The 24,654-nt window shown below is 38.4% G+C and overlaps 1 protein-coding gene across 5 annotated transcripts in view; it reads right to left on the bottom strand.

The window, feature by feature from the left end:
• The window catches only part of LOC119914220 (splicing factor SWAP), a 57,267-nt gene extending 33,723 nt beyond the window's left edge, over window positions 1–23,544 (bottom strand). For 2 of the 5 annotated variants that reach the window (XM_038733351.1, XM_038733354.1), the window contains exons 1-10: window positions 23,183–23,544; window positions 21,092–21,255; window positions 16,588–16,719; window positions 14,639–14,715; window positions 10,560–10,785; window positions 10,193–10,293; window positions 9,397–9,547; window positions 5,797–6,049; window positions 4,401–4,553; window positions 4,188–4,281 (exon numbers count right to left, since the gene is read on the bottom strand). In XM_038733351.1, the coding sequence (XP_038589279.1) occupies window positions 4,188–4,281; window positions 4,401–4,553; window positions 5,797–6,049; window positions 9,397–9,547; window positions 10,193–10,293; window positions 10,560–10,785; window positions 14,639–14,715; window positions 16,588–16,719; window positions 21,092–21,255; window positions 23,183–23,382 (1,551 nt within the window). In that variant the 5' untranslated portion in view covers window positions 23,383–23,544. Of the gene's footprint in view, window positions 1–4,187; window positions 4,282–4,400; window positions 4,554–5,796; window positions 6,050–9,396; window positions 9,548–10,192; window positions 10,294–10,559; window positions 10,786–14,638; window positions 14,716–16,587; window positions 16,720–21,091; window positions 21,256–21,685 lie in introns of all 5 variants that reach the window. The other 3 variants (XM_038733356.1, XM_038733352.1, XM_038733355.1) reach the window with 3 other exon arrangements.
• Window positions 23,545–24,654: the final 1,110 nt, after the last annotated feature.

The following is a 24,654-nucleotide window of genomic DNA, read 5'->3' as shown; positions in this document are numbered from 1 at the left end:
TTATCACCAGTACAGAGAAAATATATGATGTACGCCATCTCTTTTTATTAGTGGCCGTTTGGTAAAGTTCATTTTAAAAGGACAGGTTCACATTTTTAAAAGTCTGTTTCAAAACAATTCTCACATGCCCTTATAAGCATTCAAACAAGTTTTGGTTGCTGTCATTGTCCCTACTCTGACTGTTAAAGGACCCACCTAAATGCAAATTGAATGAAAGAGATCAGGGACAACATACAGTTCTCATTGTGCATTATGCATTCATAAGGTTAGCTGAAGCTAATATGAGGCTTCAGCCATCTGAGTTAATCAAATCAAATCATCCAAGAGGGAATATTGTACAAAAAGACAAAAGTGTGGGCTAACTCAGACTAAAGCCTTAAATTTTAGTAGTAGAAAAACAGTTTCAATTTACATGTGGGTATGTGAGAATTGTTTTGAGACAGACTAAATGTGAGTACTGTACTGGGAACAATTGGAATTATTACCTCATTGGTAGAGTTTTGAGCCTTAAGTCTTAAAGATGGAAAACGAGACTTCCCAGTAAGAGGGCTGGATCTACCTTTTTGACAATCCCTTGCCGATGAATGTTTTCCTTGCTCTCGGTGTCACTCTCATCCTTCATTTCAATCTTTTGGATCAGGATAAATCTAATTTTAGCATGGCAGCTCCTAGCTTATCAGAAACAAAAAGCAGCTAATTTCAAGGTTGACTGTAAGTGCAGTGAATGTTCAGACAACCTTTTCTCATGTATAAACTTTTGCTGTAAGACAGAAGTACACACAGGTGTGGAGAACAGTGAGGTTGATGACGGGAGACAAATGTGAGAACAGTGTTTCTCATAGGTGTGAAGGTCACCTGCCGGGGTAAGTATTTACATAGCAATTACTGAGCTTTTATCTACGCATATTGAGCATCTATTGAGCAATAGAATTATGGGAATATAATGAAGAAATGATGAATAGAACATAATGAGAAAAAACTAAAATTATATAAAATCATTCATTTCAAAATGTTGTGAAGATATAAAGAAAGTATTTCTCTAGGAAAGTTAATGTTATTTTAATATATCTGAAATATGTGGTGATTTTCTATATCTATATCTATATCTCTCTATATCTATCTATCTATATCTATATCTATCTATCTATATCTATATATCTCTATATCTATCTCTATCTCTATCTCTATCTATCTCTATCTCTATCTATCTCTATATATCTATCTCTATCTCTATATATCTATCTCTATCTCTATATCTATATCTCTATCTCTATCTCTATATATCTATATCTATCTATATCTATCTCTATCTCTATCTCTCTATCTCTCTCTCTATCTCTATATCTATATCTCTATATCTATATATATCTATCTCTCTATCTCTCTATCTCTCTATCTATCTCTCTATCTCTCTATCTATATATATATCTATATATCTATATATATATATATATATATATCTATATATATATATATATATATATCTATATCTCTATATATATATATCTCTATATCTAGATATATATATATATCTCTATATCTAGATATCTATCTATCTATCTATCTATCTACACACACACACACACACACAGGTCATATAATTAGAAAATCATCAAAAAGTTGATTTATTTCAGTAATTCCATTCAAAAAGTGAAACTTGTATAATGTATACATTCATTCCACACAGACTGATATATTTCAAGTGTTCATTCCTTTTAATTTTGGTGTTTATAACTGACAACTAATGAAAACCCCAAAATCAGTATCTCAGAAAATTAGAATATTGTGAAAAGGTTCAATATTGAAGACAAAACACCTGCAAAGGCCTTTAAATGGTCTCTCAGTCTAGTTCTGTAGGTTACAAGACTACTGACTTGACAGCTGTCCAAAAGACGACCATTGACACCTTGTACAAGGAGGGCAAGACACAAAAGGTCATTGCTAAAGAGGCTGGCTGTTCACAGAGTTCTGTGTCAAAGCACATTAATAGAGAGGCGAAGGGAAGGAAAAGATGTGGTAGAAAAAAGTGTACAAGCAATAGGGATAACCGCACCCTGGAGAGGATTGTGAAACAAAACCCATTCAAAATGTGGGGGAGATTCACAAAGAGTGGACTGCAGCTGGAGTCAGTGCTTCAAGAAACCCACAGACGTATGCAAGACATGGGTTTCAGCTGTCGCATTCCTTGTATCAAGCCACTCTTGAACAAGACACAGCGTCAGAAGCGTCTCGCCTGGGCTAAAGACAAAAAGGACTGGACTGCTGCTGAGTGGTCCAAAGTTATGTTCTCTGATGAAAGTCAATTTTGCATTTCCTTTGGAAATCAAGGTCCCAGAGTCTGGAGGAAGAGAGGAGAGGCACAGAATCCATGTTGCTTGAAGTCCAGTGTAAAGTTTCCACAGTCAGTGATGGTTTGGGGTGCCGTGTCATCTACTGGTGTTGGTCCACTGTGTTTTATGAGGTCCAAGGTCAACGCAGCCGTCTACCAGGAAGTTAGACGGATGCTTCCTGCTGCTGACCAACTTTATGGAGATGCAGATTTCATTTTCTAACAGGACTTGGCACCTGCACACAGTGCCAAAGCTACCAGTACCTGGTTTAAGAACCATGGAATCCCTGTTCTTAATTGGCCAGCAAACTCGCCTGACCTTAACCCTATAGAAAATCTATGGGGTATTGTGAAGAGGAAGATGCGATACGCCAGACCCAACAATGCAGAAGAGCTGAAGGCCACTATCAGAGCAACCTGGGCTCTCCTAACACCTGAGCAGTGCCACAGACTGATCGACTCCATGCCACGCCGCATTGCTGCAGTAATTCAGGCAAAAGGGGCCCCAACTAAGTATTGAGTGCTGTACATGCTCATACTTTTCATGTTCATACTTTTCAGTTGGCCAACATTTCTAAAAATCCTATTTTTGTATTGGTCTTAAGTAATATTCTAATTTTCAGAGATACTGAATTTGGGATTTTCATTAGTTGTCAGTTTTAATCATCACAATTAAATAAAATAAACATTTGAAATATATCAGTCTGTGTGTAATGAATGAATATAATATCCAAGTTTCACTTTTTGAATGGAATTACTGAAATAAATCAACTTCTTGCGCTCTCTCTCTCACTCTCATTGTGGACAGTTGCATTCCAACACGGACCAGGGTGAGTTATAACAATGACAAACCCTGGCTCACAGCTAAACTCAGACAGCTAAGGTTGGAAAAGGAAGAGGCATCGCCCCCCTCCTCAGAGCTGGCCAGCTCCAAACCCCTCCCCTCTCCATACCAGAAAGGGAACGGTCTTTTCAGGAGGCAGAAACCCCGCAGGGTGGTTGCAGCAGTCCAGCAGCTGGGCAGGACTCTGTCTCCCCATACACCCTGAAGCACTGTGCTGATCAGCCGTCTCCGGTGTTCACAGACATTTTTAACACCTCGCTGGAGACATGTACATATGTACACAATATTCTCTTCCGTTGCGTTACTTCTGCACGGCACAGACCCAGAATAATGCTCATGTATATATCTGTAACATTGTTCTTCCATTCAATATTTATTATATTTCTACATTTATTTATGTTGACTGTATTTTTGTCTACGTGTAGCACCTTATCACCACAGCATATTCCTCATATGTGTAAAACACTACTTGGCAATAAAGCTCCTTCTTATTCTGATTCTTCTGATTTCTATTAATTAATTTCATCAGCTCTTCATTCACATTTTAGTTCTGTGCATTGTAACGGAAGAATGTATATATTTTTTTCGTTTAGTTTTTTTGGTTGATTGATTCAAGCCTAATTCCACTTAGGCTTGTATCAGTATCATTAATTTACTTAACCAGCTTTGTAAAACTTGTGTTAGTATCCATGTCAGCAATGTTGTTCCTCGTAAGCTTTATTACCTTATTTAAGGCTTTATATAGGAGTTTTTATCATTAATAATTCTGTAACAGCTGTGATAAAACAGCGGCGATACAGCCACCATATCCATTAGAAAGTTTTAGCGGGGGATCTTGAGTGCCCTTACCAAATGTCATGGCAATGTGGTAGTTATAATGTTCAACTGTATCGAACACATTTAAGTGTCAAAAATAGCCCATAGTTGCCCATAGGTGTCAAGATGCGGACAGGATGTTAAGTATTTAAGAAAGCTGGAGGCCACACACACACAAACATATAAAGCTTATAATACCTCTGGCAAGCCTTTTCCTTCCTTCTGTAGGAAGTAATTCTTCTTAAACTCGTAATAGGTGTTGTACTGATGCCAAGACTGCAGAAAGTCAAACCTACAGTACACAGAGGGAAGAACACATACTGTATAAGATGAGGGGTGAGCACTCATAAAAAGATGAGCCAGAGGATGATGAAGACGTTCAATAGATTTATTTCTGGTAAGAACACTTACCTTGGATCATTCTTGGCACGGACACTGGCCTCAAACTTAAGACCGTTCCTTGCAACATAGGCGGCCAGCTTGTCTATGACTGGCTGGATGTCAGGTGGTGGGGGGATGATGGCCGCTGCTGCTTGTGTGGAAACTGGAGCTTCGGCTTTCAAACTGTTTTTTTAGGGGGAAATTAGGTGTTAAGCTGAGAGAAATGTTTCAGCTATTAAAAAACACATATGCTCTGTTCTGAGCAGAGTTTAATTTCTCTTTCAAATGACAGTGTTACATTTAAGTGAGCGATTCCTCATACTAGTACAAATAATGCTAATTAAGCTTTTCCACAGCTGCATTCCAACACGGACCAGGGTGAGTTATAACAATGACAAACCCTTGTTCACAGCTAAACTCAGACAGCTAAGGTTGGAAAAGGAAGAGGCATTTAGGAGTGGTGACAGCGCCGGGTGCATGGCGTTAAAGTACAGGTTTAGCAGGGAGGTGCGAGAAGCTAAACGATTGTACTCAGAGAGACTAAAGAACCAGTTCTCTGCAATATTCTTCTGTCTGGAGGGGGTTCAGACAGATCACAAACTATAAACCCAAAGTCCTCCACTCCATAAACGATTCTGGCCTGGCAAATGAGCTGAACCAGTTCTACTGCCGCTTTGAGAGTCAATCGGACACCATCCCCTGTGACTCCTCCGTTCAGCTTCAGCCTCCAGTCTCCGGTCCATCACTTCTTCGCCCCCCTCCTCAGAGCTGGCCAGCTCCACCCCCTCCCCTCCTCTCTCCATCACAGAGAGGGAAGTCAACGGTCTTTTCAGGAGGCAGAAACCCCGCAAAGCAGCTGGGCAGGACTCTGTCTCCCCATCCACCCTGAAGCACTGTGCTGATCAGCTGTCTCCGGTGTTCACAGACATTTTGGAGACATGTACATATGTACACAATATTCTCTTCCGTTGCGTTACTTCTGCACGGCACAGATCCAGAATAATGCTCATGTATATATCTGTAACCTTGTTCTTCCATTCCATATTATTATTTATTTATGTTGACTGTATGTTTGTCTATGTGTAGCACCTTATCACCACAGCAAATTCCTTGTATGTGTAAAACACTACTTGACAATAAAGCTCCTCAAATGACAGTGTTACATTTAAGTGAGCGATTCCTCATACTAGTGCAAATAATGCTAATTAAGCTGTTTAATTAAAAGGTTTGACAAACCTATCTACAAATCTGTTTCAGTCTTGACCACGTTCTCCAATAAAAGTACTGTATCAACACATTTTTAATCAAAAGGTTCATAGTAGTGCAAAGCAAAGCAAAATACAAATAAAGTTCAACAACATTTTGAAATCCACTAAAATCTCCAAGTAGAAAACGGCATTATTCAGGGATCCCCACTACTTCCTACCTGGTTTCTGGTACAACAGCAGGGGCAGCAGAGTTGGTGATCTGAGACAAAGCTGTAGCTGGTGGCACCGCGGCAATAGTTTCATGAGGGGAGGGTGTCGTTCCCGCATTAGGCAATGCCCCAGTAGATGCAGGGGGAGTGATGACAGTGGAGGGAACGTTATTATAGTAGGAGGTGGCATCTATCCCTGGAGGAGGCGGGGCCAAGCAGAACGTTCCATCAGGAAGCATGTAGTACCCATAGTACATTGCTGCTGTAAAGAAATGAGGAGATTGTTGCATGATATTCCTTTCACAAATGCGTCAATTATGTCTGACGTAGGACAAACATTTGCAACAAATGCAATAAGTAATAGTTTTGAGAGGATCAAATTGTTCAGTTTTTGTTAAGAAACACTGTAAATGATTTAACTGTATGGTGACCACAAAGGCCACAGTTTGTATGCTGTAATACATTTTAGCACTTTCTTACCTGTATTGAAAAGTGCTATACAAATAAACACATTAATATTGTTGTAGTGTAGGGTGTTGATACAAGGTTAAAGGTCGATTTACTAATTCATTGCAGAGCCTTGTTATAGCAATCTTTCTATTTCAACTTTAGTGAAACACATAAGCAGGTCAGGGAAAAGTCATCTGCCGCTGGAAATGGAAACTGTCAAAACCAGGGTTGTTTAGGGAACCTATAAATAAAATAAAATGCACAAGGATATAGCCCTTAATGATAGCAGCAACTTTTCCAAGAGCCTTCTGAGGAGCATAGTTGAACCCAAACCCATGCTTGTGTCGCTTTTTATTGAAACTATAACTGTGGTGTATTTGTGGGTTTTTTGTATACACTTTTGTTTTTATGACTTTAAACTTTGTCTGAAGCTTGGTTTGTCTTGTGGTTGTTTTATTTACTGCGCTGTCCGGTTCAATGTAAAGCTATGTTTGTTTTGTTTAAAATGCCATTAATTTAAATTTATTTCAATCCGTAGAAGAAAGAAAATAAATCAATAAATCAACATGTGACCTATGTGCAAAAGGGTATATTTCCTTATGAGTGGGTTTATATAACAAACAGTGAGGGGAAGATGAAGGGAGCAATACAGGGACAAAATAAATTATCAATGTGTGGATACAGCAGAGACAGTGTGATATTAACCCATTAGTCACTGAGTTGACTTTAATGACACATCCAATTTTCTCAAGTCAGGAAAACAAACTTGAAGTGTTGCAGCTGAGAAAAATACTTGAAGTGTAAGTGGACTGGTAAAAAGTAAAATTTAGTTGATAGTCAGATAGATGATGTGATCACTAGATGTATTTAATTAACTGACTTTATTGTTAAAGTTAGCTTAAGTTTTTGAGCTGCTTTTATTGTTAGGTCTTTAGCATACTTATTACATACACTAAACTCATGATGGCATTCCAGCACAAAAGAGGTAATGAAGTGACTTATTATCCACACACTGTATTAACATCATACATGGCAAAACGAAAATGTTCAAAAGACAAGATAAGGCGTTCTCACTGGACCAAACCAAGCACAGCTACGTGGATGGGGAAATGAACAGCCCCCTGTTTTGACCTACAATGCATATTAACAGCATCAACTTGCTAGATACGGTACACTGTCGCCTCACAGCAAGCAAAGTGAGGCTTCCTCCCACCATCCAAAGACATACAGGCTAGGTTGATTGGTGACCCTAAATTGTCCTTAGGTGTGGGTGTGAGTGGTTGTCTGTCTATGAGTAGCCCTGTGATGGACTGGCAACCTGTCCAGGGTGTACCCCGGCTTTCGCCTGATGTCAGCTGAGATAGGCTCCAGCCCCACCGCTGACGATGGATGAACTTGCTAGGTCATCCACAATTTACTAACATCAACAGCACTATTGGCTGCTATTCCTAGTATATCATAATAATGCAATTTATCAAGTTCTGTGTCTAAGTATCAAAAGGTTTTATGTTGGTTTATGTCGCTTACCACTGCCACCCACACTACGACACATATACTGTATATATATACCTGCACTATTTATGCCATCACATACCAAAACATATTTATAATACTGTACATATCTGACCTATACTGTATTCATATGTATACTACTGTCTATACTATACATTTCTGATCTAGTGTATCCACTGTACTTATATCATACCTCCAGCTGTTTATTCTGTATGTTTACTATTAGCATTACGTGTACTTACACCTGCACTATACATTTTATACAGTGTGTGCTTTATTGGCATGAATGTGTTATTTAAACAATGCTGCCAAAGCAGTTTGCAACTAAATCAAAAAAAGTTTACATTTAAATATGGCATAACAAGATTAATCCACCTGCGCTGCCAACCATAACTGCTGCACATGTTTACACTGTATATACAGTATAAAGTATTCATTTCACACTGGGCATACTGTTCACGCTTTGTGTATTCTGTCTATTTCTTAGGGTATTCATATCTGGCCCTCACTGTAATTTATATTTACTCTGCACTTTACTGTATGTAGCAATCTGTTGTCTTAGTACTTGACAATAAAGTTTAATCTAATCTAAAAAAATCTAGGGTTTATTAACGCATGTTGTTACATTCAGCTACATTTCGACTTAAGACTATCTGAGGGAAACGTGAGTGCATTTAAATAGGATGACCATCCAAAAGACCTGCAATGTAATTTTCAATCAATATTTAAAACCCCTAGGTGTGACCACTATTTGTCTCAAAAAAACATCAATTCCAGGAATCCAGGACCCCTTGTTCTTTACACTGAAGATGATTTTCGCTGTATGTTTAGGGTTGTTGTTGTGCTGCAGAATAAATTTGGGGCCAATCAGATGCCTCAATGATGGTACTGCATAATGAATAAGGATCTTCCTGTGATTCTCAGCACTGAGAAATCCATTCATTCACTCACCAAATCACCAACTAGATTTGCAGCAATGCAGCCCTAAACTTGCAAGGAATCCACCATGCTTCACTGTTGCCTGGAAATACTTATTCATGACCACTCTCCAGCCCTTCAGCGAACAAACTGCCTTCTGATGCAGCCAAATGTTCCCGATTTTGACTCATGTCAAAGGTATGACCTTTTTGGCAACAAGTCTTCCATGACAGCCATGTCTGACCAGACTTCTCCAGACAGTAGATGCGTGTACCAGGGTCCCACTGTTTTCTGCCTGTTCTGAGCTGACAGCACAGCTGGACATTCAGCAACCTCACCTTGTTAGCAGAGTTTGGCTGTTCCCACTCCAGTTGTATTTCGCCTACATCTTTTTTAGTTAATGATCGTGTCTCAACATACATATGGAATTGGTGATCAACAGCACCTTTTTGGTATAATTGCTTTATCATACACCTTATGATATGCCTACAAAATTCCTGACTTTGTGCAAGTGTACCTAGATAAATGAATGCTGCTTTAAAAGGCAAAAGGTGGTCACATCAAATATTGATTAGATGTTTCTTCTGTTTTCTTACTTTGCATTTTGTTTTGTCATTTATAGATGTAATCTATTAAAATGTTTGAAAGCGTTCTTACTTATAGCATTTTTCCACACCTGCTTTACACTCTTGCACAGTACTGTCTGTGCGTGTTAAAATCTCTACTCACGTTCAGCAGTGTACTGCGCTGGTGTGCTGGATGCAGCTGGCTCTGTCACTTCCTCTGGTTTGGTTGCCATTGTTGCAGTGCCATTTCTTTCCTGTTGGGCTTTTCGTACAAGTGCTGCCAGAGGGTGGTCTGGGTCCATTACTTTTAGAGGCTGCAGAAGAATAAGGCCTGTCTATCACACATTACGTCATATTATAGGAGACAGAACTATACTATGCGGTGCAATAATTAACCATTACTCAACAACTAATCTTATGCAGTAACCTTCTTTGGTGCAGTACAAGAAATCTACAGAATTTAAGAGTTAACCCCATGAAATATGAAAAATAAATAATGTTAGTTATTTAGTCAGCTTGCTAGTAAAGGGAGATTGTTATGTTTCTTTAAAAAGAGACGCTTCCATTCTTGCTCTCTCAAAGACTAATGGCTGCCCTGACAAGGCACATGAAAACACTAACAAAAAAACTACAATAGTATGAAGATAAGGAAACAGAATATAGTTATAAATTTATGTAGCAACAGACAGGGGCAGTTTTAAAAGGATGTAAATATAATTCACATGTCAGGCAGTGGCCACCTACCAGTTGGACTTACAGCATACTTTCACAACATTATAATAAAGAGTCCAATGAAAACCATTCTCCTACGTCTTTAGCTACCTGTCCTAGCTCACTAAAATGTGAAATTTTGGAAATAAATGCTTTTCACAGGACAGCGCCGCAATGTAAAGTGGCTGTAACTGTTTCAAACAGGTAAAGCACCACACTGGGCGGGGCCCACATTCTTTATCCATTACCTTCACCAGCTCCTCCAGGCGAGAGCTCCTTTTAGGGGCAAACAGGCTGGGATGGAGGTAATTGCCATCCCCATCATCATCTGAATCATCAGAGTGAGATTCTACAGCAAGAAAGCAAAAAAAGAAACAGTAATGAAAAAAATAAATAAATATATATACACACACACACACACACACACACGTTTAACATTATAAATTAGTGCAGAATGTTAATGTCTGTTAGTGTATTCTTCTGTTTTGATTGCTCGTGTATTACAGATCTGGCATTGATCACAGTCCATGACACATCTCAATTTTGGAAATTTAATGTCCGTGTGGGGGCATAACACCTACTGTATGGATTCAGTGACTGCTTTCTATAACTCACCCTGTGACTGCTCTTGCTTGCTGGCGGAGACAAGGTTGTATCGACCTTCCTTCATGGCCCGCAGGATGTGTTTGTAATAAGGGTTCAAGTAATGGTCAAAACGAAGAAAGTCAAACTGGGAGTTACCAGACTGCTTTGCTTTCAGGACTATCTCAAACTGAGCCCCCTGCTGACATACAAAGTTGGCTGTCCTCTCAATGATGTTATGGGTCTTGATGGTTGCCGGCTACAAAAAAGTAAAGAAATGAACATAAACTTAAAATATTTAATGCATATATAATTCCATGATCAATTTCTTCATTTCTGAAAATGGTTGTTCATGTGAAAAAAAACCCCATAAAAACAAAACAGGAAGTGTTTCTTGTAGAAACACTCTTAAAGCTTACGCCAACAGAGTGAAATATAAACGTCAGTACCATAGACAAGAGTGAGCATTAGGATGCAATGCTCAGTTTATGAATAGCTTCTTCATACCAAGGACACAGGCCATGTTGTCTCTGAAGTATTTTCATGGCAGGCACTCTTATGTTCATTGTGATGACATTAATTCTTAAAACGCACATGGGGTGGAAATCAGTGGAACAAGAAATGGCCTATTATTCATTACTTATTGTTCCCATTGTGTGCTTTCAGTGATTAATCATTGTCATTAACTAGAGAGTACAGAGAAGTGCAGCAATTTCCGAAAGAACCCTCATATCTCACCAAGATGAAAGTCATGATAAATACTACCTTTCAAGACACTGGCCAAAAAGATGCCAATGTCCAACACTAAGAGCATTATTGTGTTTTAAGCTGCCAAGGACTTCACATACAAGGGCCTTTCGCACTCCAATTTAAGTTAGAACTTCGCCATTAGGTAAAAAGGGGGTGTGTAGTAATGATTTTATGTTGACGTGATATACACGAGGAAAGCATCCTCCGCCAACTGAGCAACAGTGTTGCAACGCCAAGGAACCAAAGTAAAACATAACGTGCAACATCATAAAACATGCCAGAGCCCTGAAAGTATAACATACAGTTACAGCTATCTTTTGTGATCTTATGTAAGCACAGATGAGTCATCATGGCCTCATCAACTGAGGCCCATGCCAATTAACTGCGACATCCTTTACAATCTGATCACATATTGTATTCTCTGTTGTGACCACTGGCGGCTATCTTGTAAAAGCAAATGCCAACAAAATAATTTTAGTTTAAGAACATACAATATCACTAACAAACTGTTTCTGCCCTGCCCTGTAAACTACAATTAAATTATGAATATTTGTATCCTGGTAAGTGTCTGAGATGCATAATACACGCAAGTCATTCCTCTGCTCTCCCCATGCTTAGGGCTGGGCAGTATAAAAGAGATATAAAATCAGACAACACCATTAATACTGAGATAGTTTGATGTTGAGTTAATAATATGTTTCTGTAAAGTCGTGCCAGCATTTGCTCCTCTCTCTCTTTCACCGTGCAGCCCCGCCCCTCCATCTGCGTCTGAACACAGCCATCTACTCAAACACTCTCTAACAACAAACTCCGTGCTGGTAGACAGTGCTCAAGACCTGGCTTGTAAAAAGAAGAAAAACGGTTCAGTAAAAGGTTTCCCACACATACACTTCACTTCAGAGGTCCACCCAGATTAGGAGACACATTGTAGCATTTAACACAGAGGCACAGAGTTATTGCGTTACAAGTTGCGACACGGTGGATATTTTACAAGAGCGTAACAGGTAAAGCAACAGTGAACACACCAGTCAGATATCATTGGTTAGCAACCACTTTGGTTTAGTTTTGATAGGCTAAGTTGTTAACGTGGCTCCTCAACATGCTGTGAACGGAATCAAGTGTGGAAAAGTCCAGAAGACAAGTTCTTTTTCGGCAACTTTATACAGCGTAGCCTACTACTGATGGAGAAAGTTACCGGCGCAGACATAAAGGGAGAAAGACGGAAAGAAGCGGGGCACACTGACCTGTGTGGAGCAGAGGTACATTAGGGCTGTGAGTGTGAAGAGAACTGAAGGAGGCGGATTCAATAAGTGAGTGACACTTGAAATGGAGAATGAAGTAACCCACTTCGCAGAAAATATTGATATATATTTTATACCGGAATTCTGCCCAACAGTACCGGGATATGACTTTTTGGTCCATATCGCTCAGCCCTACCCATGCTGCCTGTCTTCTCTGCTGTAACTATCAAAATCAATGAAAACTCCAGTAAGAATAATAATAAAATAAATAATTATGAGAAATACACAACACAGAAATTCAAAATCTAGAAAGCAGTCACTAACATTGCATGCATTTTGTGTACTGCAGATCTGTTGTGCTCTGTATGCACACACAATGCACAAGTATGGGTTGTTTTAAACTAGGGGTCGACCAATAATCGGTCTGGCCAATTATCTGCACCAATATTCAGCATTTTTCCAATAATCTGCATCGGTCATTTCAAAAACAGATAGCCGATATAATTAATTAATTTAAAAATTCACTCCTTTGGCTCTGATGCAGCCGCTTCTTTCAGTCTGTACCGTAGACTGTATATAAAGGTCTGTACTCACCACTCTGTGTGCTGGAGCAATGTCTCGCCCACAGTGCTAGCTGAATGGTTACAAATCACGAGTAATAGCCTATCAACAATGCGCCACGCTGGAGCCCCTCCCCTCCCGTCTCAGCAGAGCTCGGCAAATACACACACGCAGAGTGAAGTAAGCGGAGAGCACTGCAGATTACACAAGTTGACCATAACTAATTACTGTAAGTAAGTGCAGCAAAAACAGCAATACTAGTAAAAGGACTGCATCAGTACAAGAAGCAGGCACAAACTTGAACCAAGCGATATTTTAATCTGCTCTGTCTCATCCACTGCAGCTATGTTTTGGTTTTACACAAGCACATGTGCTAGCTTGGCTAATAGCTACTTATAAACAAGCTAAATCTCTCAGGCTGTGTGGAGCTAAATCAGGGCAAATGTTTTGTTAATAAAAAAATAAAATAATAGAAAAACTAAAACATGTAATCGAACATTTAAGTTTTGGTCTTTAACTTGAAAATTACAACCATATATTGAAAATAAAAATAAGTGTTTAAGTGTTTTGTTTTCAGTTTAAATAAAATGTTGATTTAATTCTGGAATTATTTTGAATAAATTATTAATATTCATTTTTCACTTTTATAAATTTTGATATTTGAGGACTTATTTTTTTCCAGTTTTCAGAATCAAAGCAATTTTTTCCACCTTCAAATCTTATTTTCTCAGTTTCAGACTTTTGGCCCTGATTTTGCGGAGGGGGCGTAGCTTCAACTGAGGGGGGAGTGGAATCATGAGTGTCACCCTAACAAAGAAGGCAGAAGACTGTGAAAAAAAACTCAATGCATTGTATACACCATATACCTGTGATTGACAGTAAACAAACTGATGCTGTTTAGGACAACACGTGACACCAATTACACTGCAAGAGCAGTAAACTGTGCCACATTGTGCAGTATCTATTCAAGAGGGCTCATATCTTTCGCATCTCACTTTTGCGCTGGACGCCATGACAAGTTAATACTGCGGTGCGCTTATTGTAGTTTGTGATAGTGGAAGAAGTCCATTCTGCTGAAGTGTCCCTGCTGAACTGCACAATGTCAATGTTAAGGCATGCCATCAGACTGCCCATCAACAGGCCAATCTGCAGGCTCTGCCTTGTCTGGAAAGTGGACCAGAGCAGGCAAGGGCAGCAGGGTGAATTGACAAACATTTATTCTGTAAACAGAATAAACCATCATAGTGTAAAATCAGACATATAAAATCAAAATTGATTTGAGAGTGGTCACAAGTTACCAATAAGAGAATGGTTGACACCGACATCAGAATCGGTTTCCTCATCATGTGGACTATTATATAACATTTAACTCCAAGGGCTTCACAAAAGGTTGTATTTATTGAAGGTGTTTTGTATTAAATAGCATTATAGTCTACAGATGTTCTTGTTATTGTTTAAACCCACTGTACATAATATGCTTGTTTATGCTTCTGTATATACACTGTGAAGAGGACACTAGGGGATCAACATCAGTAAGCCAGCTGGATATTTAATACTCACCAGCTCCACATCAGGAGGGATAGCGAGGCCTGGGGGAGCAACGAACGGCTCCTCACTCTCCTCAGGCTCTGCCTCTTCTATGTATGTGAAGAGATATGAGGACAAAAATAATGAAATTAACTCTTGTAACAAAAATAAATATACCCCGCTGGATATATACCCAGTTGAGTAGTACCTTGAGATTCATTTGATGGGAGAATACATGGAAGTACTCTCACTTTTTAAAAGGCAGCCCAGCATAATTTCCATTTATCACGTGACCACATAACAAACTCTTACTCTACTCAAAGTATGGCCACACATTTTACTTAGCAGCTCCATACAGAGAGACAAGAAGGTAGTCTGCTGACACAACTGGAGAGGACTACAAGTAGGTAGGTAGGTATTTAGGTACAAATATGTGGAAATCAAGTATTTCTGTTAAGATGAAGTTGGTACATTTAAATAAGTTAGATACAGTGCACATTGAAATCAAGTTTCTTATTCTGAAAGGATATGAAGACCTAGATCTGTCATATTTAGACAGACATCAGATAATTTATACCACAATTACCCTTTTGGTTATTATGGCTCACTCAGGAGCTAATAATAGCGACAATGATTTGATTAATATTGTGATTATGTGTTTCCGTATCTGTCAGCGCAAATACACTCTCTTTCAGGATTTAAATTTGCATTGTGGTGAGGAACTTTCTTGTGATACTGCATTTGTGATAATGTCAGAGACAAACGCCTAAAATCACATACCCAAATTGAATCAGGAATAACCCTTCAACCATTAAGCCTAGATGCATAATTTTGGTCTCCTTTGATAGGTCAGAAGCTAAGGAATATGAGTCAACTGTATATGAACTGTATATATATTTTGCCATTACAGAGTAAATGGGAGATGCAATAAAGGAAAATATGATATTTTCATATTTGCCTGGTATAAAATCTATATTTTAATAGCAATATCTAAACCATCATCCTGTAGATTATAATGCAACTGAATATCTTCTAATAGACCTGGAATACAACTGTAACTGTAAATTTGATGAAAAGAAAGTAATATACAACAGTTATTATACAATTTCTCAAAAATATATAAAATATGTTCATGTTTTGGCAATATTTATTGTTTATATGTTCACTTTTATTAGGAGTGTTCTTCAAAACTGTATTTCTCTCCATGCAACCACGTTCCAAATAACATAAAGCAACATTGAACTACTGATAAAAACAGTGAATATTCATCAGCATTCCCATGACTGAAAGAACTCCCATACTTTACAGGCCCATAACTTCAAAACAGAACATCTTACAGGGCTGTAAAGACCGTCAACGATTAAAGACCAGCTGTTCCAAAGCAACATTTTTTTCTTCTGCAGTCTCTGGCGAAAACCAAGCTTAAGAGTTTTACAGCGAAAACGGTAAAAGTGAGTCAGCGGTTGTAACTGTAAATGTATATTGGTGCGTTTGTTATTATTATCCGGCTAATAACTCTGTGAGATTTGAGTGATATGAGTTACACAGCTGATCAGAGCTGGAGCTGAGCTTTTTTAGAGTGGTCGGACTGCAGTGCAGGCTGAGATGAGATGAGATATTTGAATGGCAATAACAGCAGCCATGTACAGTGTTTACATAGCTATTTATGTTGTGGTATAAGCTCATTTAGATGCTTGGTGTTTGATGTGTTTTTGGTATGGATAAAAATGGTTGGTTTGAGATTCTAGTTGAGCCTCCTAGCTTCACGGAGGTATGTGGCATAGATAGGGTGATAAAAAACCAGAACATGGATTTCTCATTTGCATTTTGTGCAAAAATCTATCTCTTCAGCTCCCCGGCATCTGGAGCTTTGGGAGTATATTGATACCAAGGGACAAGGCATCAAGTCAGATACAGATGGATGACAGCCAAAGTTGACGCTGGTGTTTACAGGCAAGTTTGTGAGTGATGTCCATTCTCACCAGCTTCCTTCCTCGCATCCTCCTCCTCAGTGGGCTGAGAGGGGTCATAGTAGTCAGCACTGTATTTGAAGGCTACTGCATTGTAGGTGCCTTCATCAGCCAGAGCCTCACTCAGACGTTTATACTCCTCCTCTGTGGAAAACAAGAAAAAAACACAATGGAGAAAACTTAACTACGGTGCTGCTGATTATTTTAAATCAGCTTGCACAAACTGACCATAATTTTCTATTTCAGTGTAGCCCTGGATAACTTATAGCATGCACCTATTAAGAATATTATTTGTATGATTGATTTATATTATGACGACATTTTTTGGGCATTTTCGAAGCTATAGTTTTTTTGCTGTGCAAACCAAAAAGCACAGTTAAAAGCCATGCGAGAACCTTCATTGGTTAGATGTGTCTGAGGAGGGATCAAGAAAGTAAACACAAGAAGTAGGTCCTATCTACCCAAATAAGAAGGCGGCAACATAGTCTGTTAGTACAGGTCAGATCTAAATTCATCCCGGCTAGCAGCTAGCAACTGTTAACTCTTGTATAGGGCCCTATGATTTCTGCAATGTGGAAAATGCGGACAGATCACAGAATATTCACAGAACTAAAAATGTGGATTATCATGGAATCAGTAAAAACGTGGATGCAATTTATAAATATTTGCATATATTTGGGTGATTCAAATACATTGATACCGATTACATTTTTTCAATTTTCTCCACTTACATCCACTACATGATTAAACACTCTATTGACAAAATGTGCTTCAATCATAAAACACAGAAATCTAAAAAATTTAAACTGAATCTGAAAAATGTTTAATGGATTTCAAAGGGCCCTGATTGTATTTTGGAAGAATTGAGGTTGGATCACGCTCCCACCACAAACGTATCACTCGAAATTCGGAATCTGTCTGTGACCAAAACCCAGAGTACTTCTTTTAGAGTGTCTGGGCGCACAGTTGTTTTGGTCTGCACCCGAACACATTTGCAGTTCAAATCTGCCCAAACAAATCACACCAAGAGGGAAAACTAGGGCTGGACGATAAAACAATAACTATTTTTTTTTTATATAAAAATATAACAAATGTTCAATAAACATTCAATAAATGTTTTATTTTATTCACTTGAATCATACACAAATTAGGAATTAAATTTTTTAAGATGATTTATTTGTTGAAGAAAAAGGACAGAAAAAAGCTTTTACTTAATGAATGTACTGAATGTTCTACCACAGATTTGTGAAGTGATTCACTGTTTGACATCAAGTGTTGACCATAAAGAATATTTTAAACCACACTCAGGATCATAAATCTGCCTTTAAACTCGAAAGAAATAACGATTTGATACTTATCGTGATAATTATCGATATCGGAAGAAATGAAACTTTTTATCGTGATAAAATTTTTGGCCCTGCCCTAGGGAAAACTAACCAGAGTCCAATTTAACTGGACTAAACAATATTACAGAGCGCATGAGACTGAGATGTTCTATTATAAACCATGGCATGTACTTGTACAAGCACACAGACCAATAAAAAAAGAAAAAACTCGCAAAAAGTGAAGTCACTGGTTGCTAGACAAATATACATGGTTACGTGGCCCCAGACACCAACCGTTTTAAATTCATGGCAAACTATATCTTTATGAAAGAAGCAAGGGCAAAATTACCACTAAAACTATCAATATTTCCTGCTGTCCCTTCAGTGGACAGATGGGTAATAGTCTAAGTGAATGGGGTCAGGCCTCCAAATCCAAGGGCAAACCAGCTTGGCGGATGAACCCTCTGCAGGGTGTGTGTAAGTGTGTGTGTGGCAAAAATCATTAGCTGACTCATTCTGTCCTGTCAGTTTGGGAAAAAGATACCATATTTCACTTAAAACTGTGGCTTATTAATTCAATTACAGTCATTAAGTCTGTCTTTCAGAAGGGTGCTTTGTCATCAAAACAGCCCGTTTCAATTTAATGTAAAAGGACTGAGATGCGAGTATCCTAGAGTGGAAGGTGATTTCCATACAAATGGGAGCGCTTGAGCTGAGTCACATGGAAAGCTGAACATGCCTTCGAAGGCAATGTAATGCTGCTGACGATTTGTCCTGGAAAAGCAATATTGTGTTAAGAAACCTAGATTAAAGTATACAGCAATTCTTATTAAATTGCCGCTTTTCTGTTGGTACAGACACTGGCTTGTCATATTAGCCTAAGTGTTACTGTGCATTTAGACCAAACGCGAAGCTAGGGTTGGAGGCGGTGTGATAACAGAGATGTGGAGACACGGAGAGATGCACAGACGGCTTCAGAGCATTGTTTGGAGAGGACCAGGCAGAGGATCAGCGGAGATACTGAATCTCTGCTGGCCGACAGACAGCTGCGGGGAGCTGTGGAGGAGAGAGCGCCTGAGCTTTTGGACAAATAAACACCCATACTCAGACTGGATTTTTCTGCTACAACTGCGCCTTTTATCATCCATCTATCATTGGCAGACCTGACAAAGCATTGGCACATGCTTGGCAGTAGTGCAACGACAAAACCCACGCAAGGAGAGCAACGGAAGGATTAAATTCGCGTTTGGTCTGAATGCACGGTTAGTCTGTGGGAAAAGTGTTAAAAAGAGGACAAAAGCCTGAGAAAAAAAGGTTTCTGGATTCTAATTCAAACACTGACTGCCTGAGAAGACAGTAAACATTTTAATTCTATAACAGCAACACTGACAAGGGCTTAACCATGACTTGAAGAACTCAAATAGTTAATGTAATGAGCACCATGATAAACACCACAAACGTGTCAACGTGTAGGAAGCATTTAAATTTGACAGCGGCCATGCTGCTGTGTCATGTTGGTGGTGTTTAGTTATAGCTTGCCCTGCAACCTTGGCTAGCACAAAAGTATTAAGCCTAAGTGACAGCTGCCTGCAAGGATCAGTATCTGCCAGTAAAATACCAGGGAACTAACATCTGTCAGTGGAACACTTTTGTCAAGACATTTGCAAGTGTCATAACATTATCAGTTGGAAAGTAGCGACATAAGCAAATAGCTTTTATCATATGCCACTGAAACAACACTGAGATATGTTGCAGTAATTTAACAGGCCTTATGGCATATTCTTGTAGGTTGTGTTTTAACCACAAGTCCTTCATTCTGTTTATTTTAGTTGTTAATAAATAGTATTAATACATATATTCATAAATGTACATAAAACAACAGAAATATATATATTATATATACACTCAGTAAATAGCAATTGGTCATTTTAAAAAGTAATTTCTGTCATATTTACTTATTTATCTACTTTTGAATTTCTAACTTCAGTACTGCAAGTTACATAGCCATGACACGTATATGGGTAATGTTGTTATCTCAAATACATGCAATGTGTTTAGGGCTCGAGAAACAGAGTTGTAGTCACACAGAAGATAAGCCATGTTCTGCTGTGGAGCGAAATACAATATGACAACATATCTTTTCCTAAATTCCCTGTTTTCCGTTAAAATTTTTCTGATTTCCGTGTTTTATAATTTAAGTAAAGTTTCTAATCAGAAAGTGTGTGTAATCATGTGGTGGATAAATAAAATTTCAACAATTCAATATGAAAATATAAAAATGTAATCAATACCAATAAATTAAATGCATCATATATGCATATAGAAATTATACAACAAAAACAACGCATTTTTCCTATGGCTTCTTCAGGTTCACTCAGTGAAGTTGAAGAAGCACTCACAGGTGTGCTAAATAGGTAGTGTTTATGTCACATGACCAGTAACCAGAGTCTCCATTTTTTTCTGTAATAACTGCGCCTGGCAGAGGATACTCTCACGTGGGCAACGCTCCTCCTTGTTTACAAAGCTTGACTGGACGTGACTTTTTTCCTTTTTTCTCATGCGATGTCTGACTCTGCCCAAACATCCACTAAGTCTACAATGAGCTTACGTCTTGCACCTACAGCGCAGATTTCAATCTGACAGCTCCTGCATATGTGTATGCACATTTTGGCAGATTCCACAATATTCCGCATTTTACAGCTGATTCAGTTTTTTATTATTTTCATTATGGTTTTTTTTATTATTATTTTTATTATGGTTTTTTTTATTATTATTTTTATTATTATCGAATTCTGCGATTCCTTCTGCATTGCAAAAATCACAGGGCCCTAGAAATGTATGTCTGACAGGAAGGTAAGTGCTGAGAATATTCTAAATATAGTGTACACTTGGTTGGGGCTTCTTTTAGGTGCCTAAAATACTTTTTGCAGCTGACCCTGTTCACTAGCAGTAAATTGCTTAGCATCCTCTTTGCTTCTCCAAACTGGGGCTGCACAAACTTCCATCTACTGCAGGTAATACACTGACTATGGATAAGCACCTCATACAGCCCCACCTTCAAAACTATCCCTTTAAGGGTGAAAGGTCATCCTATAAAATGACCCACTAAGGGCAAATTCACATTAAGGTGGCCCATATGTGAAATTCTAAATAATCTGATTGCCCAGTATCAGAACAAGCAATCTGCTCACCTTGCCTGGCCTCCTCTTCCAGCAGGTCTGTGTGCAGAGCCAGGTACCTCTCCTCGTCGCACAGCGCCTCGATCCTGTCCTCTTCCTCTGACAGCTGGTAGGATGTATTCCATGACCCACTGTCATACTCTGAAAGGTCATGTAAGTGACCACGCCCATCGTATCTGTTGGGTGATAAAAGGATTAGAGAGAAGGAAGTCGACAAAGCCTATTATACACAACATGGAGCTACTTACCAAGGGGACCTAAAACCCAAAATTTACAATATCAAAAATGCTCTTTAATTCTGTCATTAGGGAGATTAATTGTAAAATACTAGAAGTTGTGACAATTTCTCAAAATACTGACAACACAATAATACCCTAATTAAGTCCTTGGGCTTAATTGTCGATAGTGCTCTTAAGATACCTCGCAAGCTTTCTGCTGCTATTTTCTTACAAACCAACAACCTTACATCAAAAAACGAAAGAAAAAAATTAAAACAAAGCAACTCGCCTCTTACCTTACAGGGTTCAATTCCCCCCTGTAACACTCATCATTACTTCTACATCTGCAAAAAAAGTTACATTCACACAAACCCGAGCACATAAATACCTATCCGTAAGAACCCAAATGGAGGACATTTTCCAGGGTTCGTCCCTCTACGCCACTTCTCAGTTGCAGTTTCTTCATGAAGACAAAGAAATGGGATGCTGTGGTTGGCATTCGGGGTTTGGCGGGACCCCTTAGCCTACCTTGCTGGGGAAGAAACTGGGTTATGTGATAAAGACACACATACAAAGGCTGTACAAATGAAACACAAGTTGGGCCACTGCAGATTGAGGTGATTCAAAAGAATAAATGCACTGTTTTAAAGTTAGAGTAAATTATTATGTGTTCTGCATGAAGGTGGCAATAAAACATTATTCCATCGTATGCAGCAAGATAACGTAGAAAGACTGAAAGCACCTTTTAAACCTTTTGTTTGCTAGTCAAACCGTCTTGCCTACACATTGACAGTGTGATATTTTGAATCACCTTAACTGCAGTAACTTTAGTCTTGGTTAGAATTTGCTCTGGCCTTGTGGTCATCAGCGAAGCATAATGCAATCCCAGGTTCTGTGTAACTTACACATTTTCTGCAAAACTCAATTTGAAAAGGACTGAAAGAAACATCTTTTGTGTCATTCTCTATTTATGTCCGCCATTTTAATAAACTATAACGTTACATGTCCGGAGTAAAAGCTTCCAGAGGAAATTCTCCCAACATGCCAAGATGCAAAGCCCACCTAAAAGCTAACATATGTCGTCTTAAAGATTACAAAATTTAAATATCTTCATGTTTGTCTCTAAAATACACTCCATTGCCAGTTTAGGAAGTATACAGCACAAGCTAATGCAGTCAAACATAACAGCTCTGCAATATAATGTTTTATTCTTGTTTGCAGTGTTATCCACCCCATTTTATGAATGTTGCTGTATTAGACTACAGTAGTTTTAGCTGGTGTGCCTAATTAACTGGCACCTGAGTGTATGTTGATAGTATTTTTGCTAAAGTCTAGGATCTCAATACTTCCTCTACCACTGCTTAGTATATTTCGCTTTCCATATTCAAGTCAGTTTACTACATATTTTGTATACTTAATTACTGATCACCATGTTATAGGAGTCAAACATAGCAGCTCTGCAATAAATGTTATCTTAATGAAGCTTATAATGTTTTATTCTTGTTTGCAGTGGTGTTATTTAAACGTTGTCCACCCCATTTGTATGAATGTTGTTGTATTAGACTGCAGTAGTTTTAGCTGGTGTGCCTAATTAATTGGCACCTGAGTGTTTGTTGATAGCTCAGCATCATGGCTAACGTTAGCAAAGACTAGCAGGGATTTGCATCTTCGTATGTTATTCTAGAAAATTCAGATACCATCTATTGTCAGTTCAGAACATCCAAAAAACAAGTTAACAGGCAATAAATACAATATTCGTCGTCAGTTGCAAGTATTTCCAAGCTTCTACAAGACAAACTCCAAGTGGTCCCTTGAATTTTGAAACAGGCTAACGGACAGGATAGATGGTTAGCATAATGTTTCGGTCTAAGTTTGTTCAACCGACCTATCAATCATGATGCTCTTGTCCCCCATCCATGGGATAAGATGTTTTCCATGTTCGTGGTAAAGAGCCCTTTCGTCGTCTCGAAACAGTTTGCAGGCATAGCCGAACACCAAGAGGTCGGCGTATTTATCACTGTCACTCACGTCCTTCTTCACCGGTTTGTTGTTGTGGTCTTTCGCTGCTGCTCCGCGACGATACATCTCCCAATTACACGTGGAACCAAGCTGACGGTACAGTGATGGTTTCCCGAGAACCAAATAACGTCCAGGTGGTCCAAATGTTACGATAATCAGCGATGTTTTACCCAAAAACTAAATTCTACGTGCCGTCAGTCGCCATGTTGGAAAGCAAGTAAATGCAGCTGTGTCTTTGGTCCGCACTTACGACAATTTCTCTGCATTATTAAAAATTACCGTTTAGTGACATATTCATCAGTCAGTCTTACAAATATGTGTTACTTTTTTCAGCCCTAAGTTTTTATTTTAAGAGTAGAAATTATGTATATGAGTCGCACGTTTTGCTAGTGTAGACTTTTTCACAACTGTCGAATGTGCTGATGATGAAAGGGCCTAAAACTGTGCTGTTGAAACCATAGACTGTATGAGCTGAACGGTTCACCCACAGTGCAATGAATTTAAGGCTACATTTCAACATTACATCTGTTTATCAGCAAGCATTATAACCATCATAAGTTAAAGACAAGATTATATTTACCACAGACCAAGCAATAAATCGAATTGATTACTCAAGAAAATTATTAGTAGATTCATCCATAATTAAAATAATCATTAGCAGTTGTTAAAATGTGCTCAATCTGTTGTATTGGTACTTTTACTAAAGTATAGGATCTCAATACTTCCTTTACCACTACTTAGTATATCTCGGTTTCCATATTCAAGACGGTTTTCCTTAAGTGCTTCTGTGTCAACATAAAGCATGCTTAGAAGACAATAAAATAGAGTAAAATACCGATGGTAACGTGAATATAATATAGCAATATAAAATACATTTAAATACAATTAAAAAGAGTTAAATAGAAAATAAAAGCAAGATAAAACAGGTGTAAAAGTTACTGTACAGTGTAATATATTAATCAAAAGCCTCACATTTTTCATTTAATAAAAGGCAGCTGATAAAAAGAAAAGTCTTCTGTGAGTTTGTTTCAGTTTGTTTCAACATCCTTGAGTAAGGTAATATCTAGGGCTGGGTATTGTTCACAATTTTTGATATCGATATCGATACCTCGACTTTGATACCGGTTCCTGAATTACACTTTTGTCGATACCAATTTTATTCTCGACAAACTGAGAACCATTGTTGTTTGTATAAAGTAACTTAATTATCACATTATTATCATTAATATTGTTTGTTATTGTTCCTTTGAAAAAATCTACTGCTTGTCAAACAGCAAGACATATTTTCAATGTAACATAGGCCTATATTGTGTTTTTGTTGTTTTTATTCTTCTTTCT

This window comes from Micropterus salmoides, unplaced genomic scaffold (genome assembly GCF_014851395.1).
Source record: "Micropterus salmoides isolate LMB-PRFRI ecotype aquatic unplaced genomic scaffold, ASM1485139v1 Ms_hic_scaffold_20, whole genome shotgun sequence".
Taxonomy (NCBI): Eukaryota; Metazoa; Chordata; class Actinopteri; order Centrarchiformes; family Centrarchidae; genus Micropterus; species Micropterus salmoides.
The sequence above is the reverse complement of the archived record's forward strand: the minus strand, read 5'-3'. Positions and strand labels throughout refer to the sequence as shown.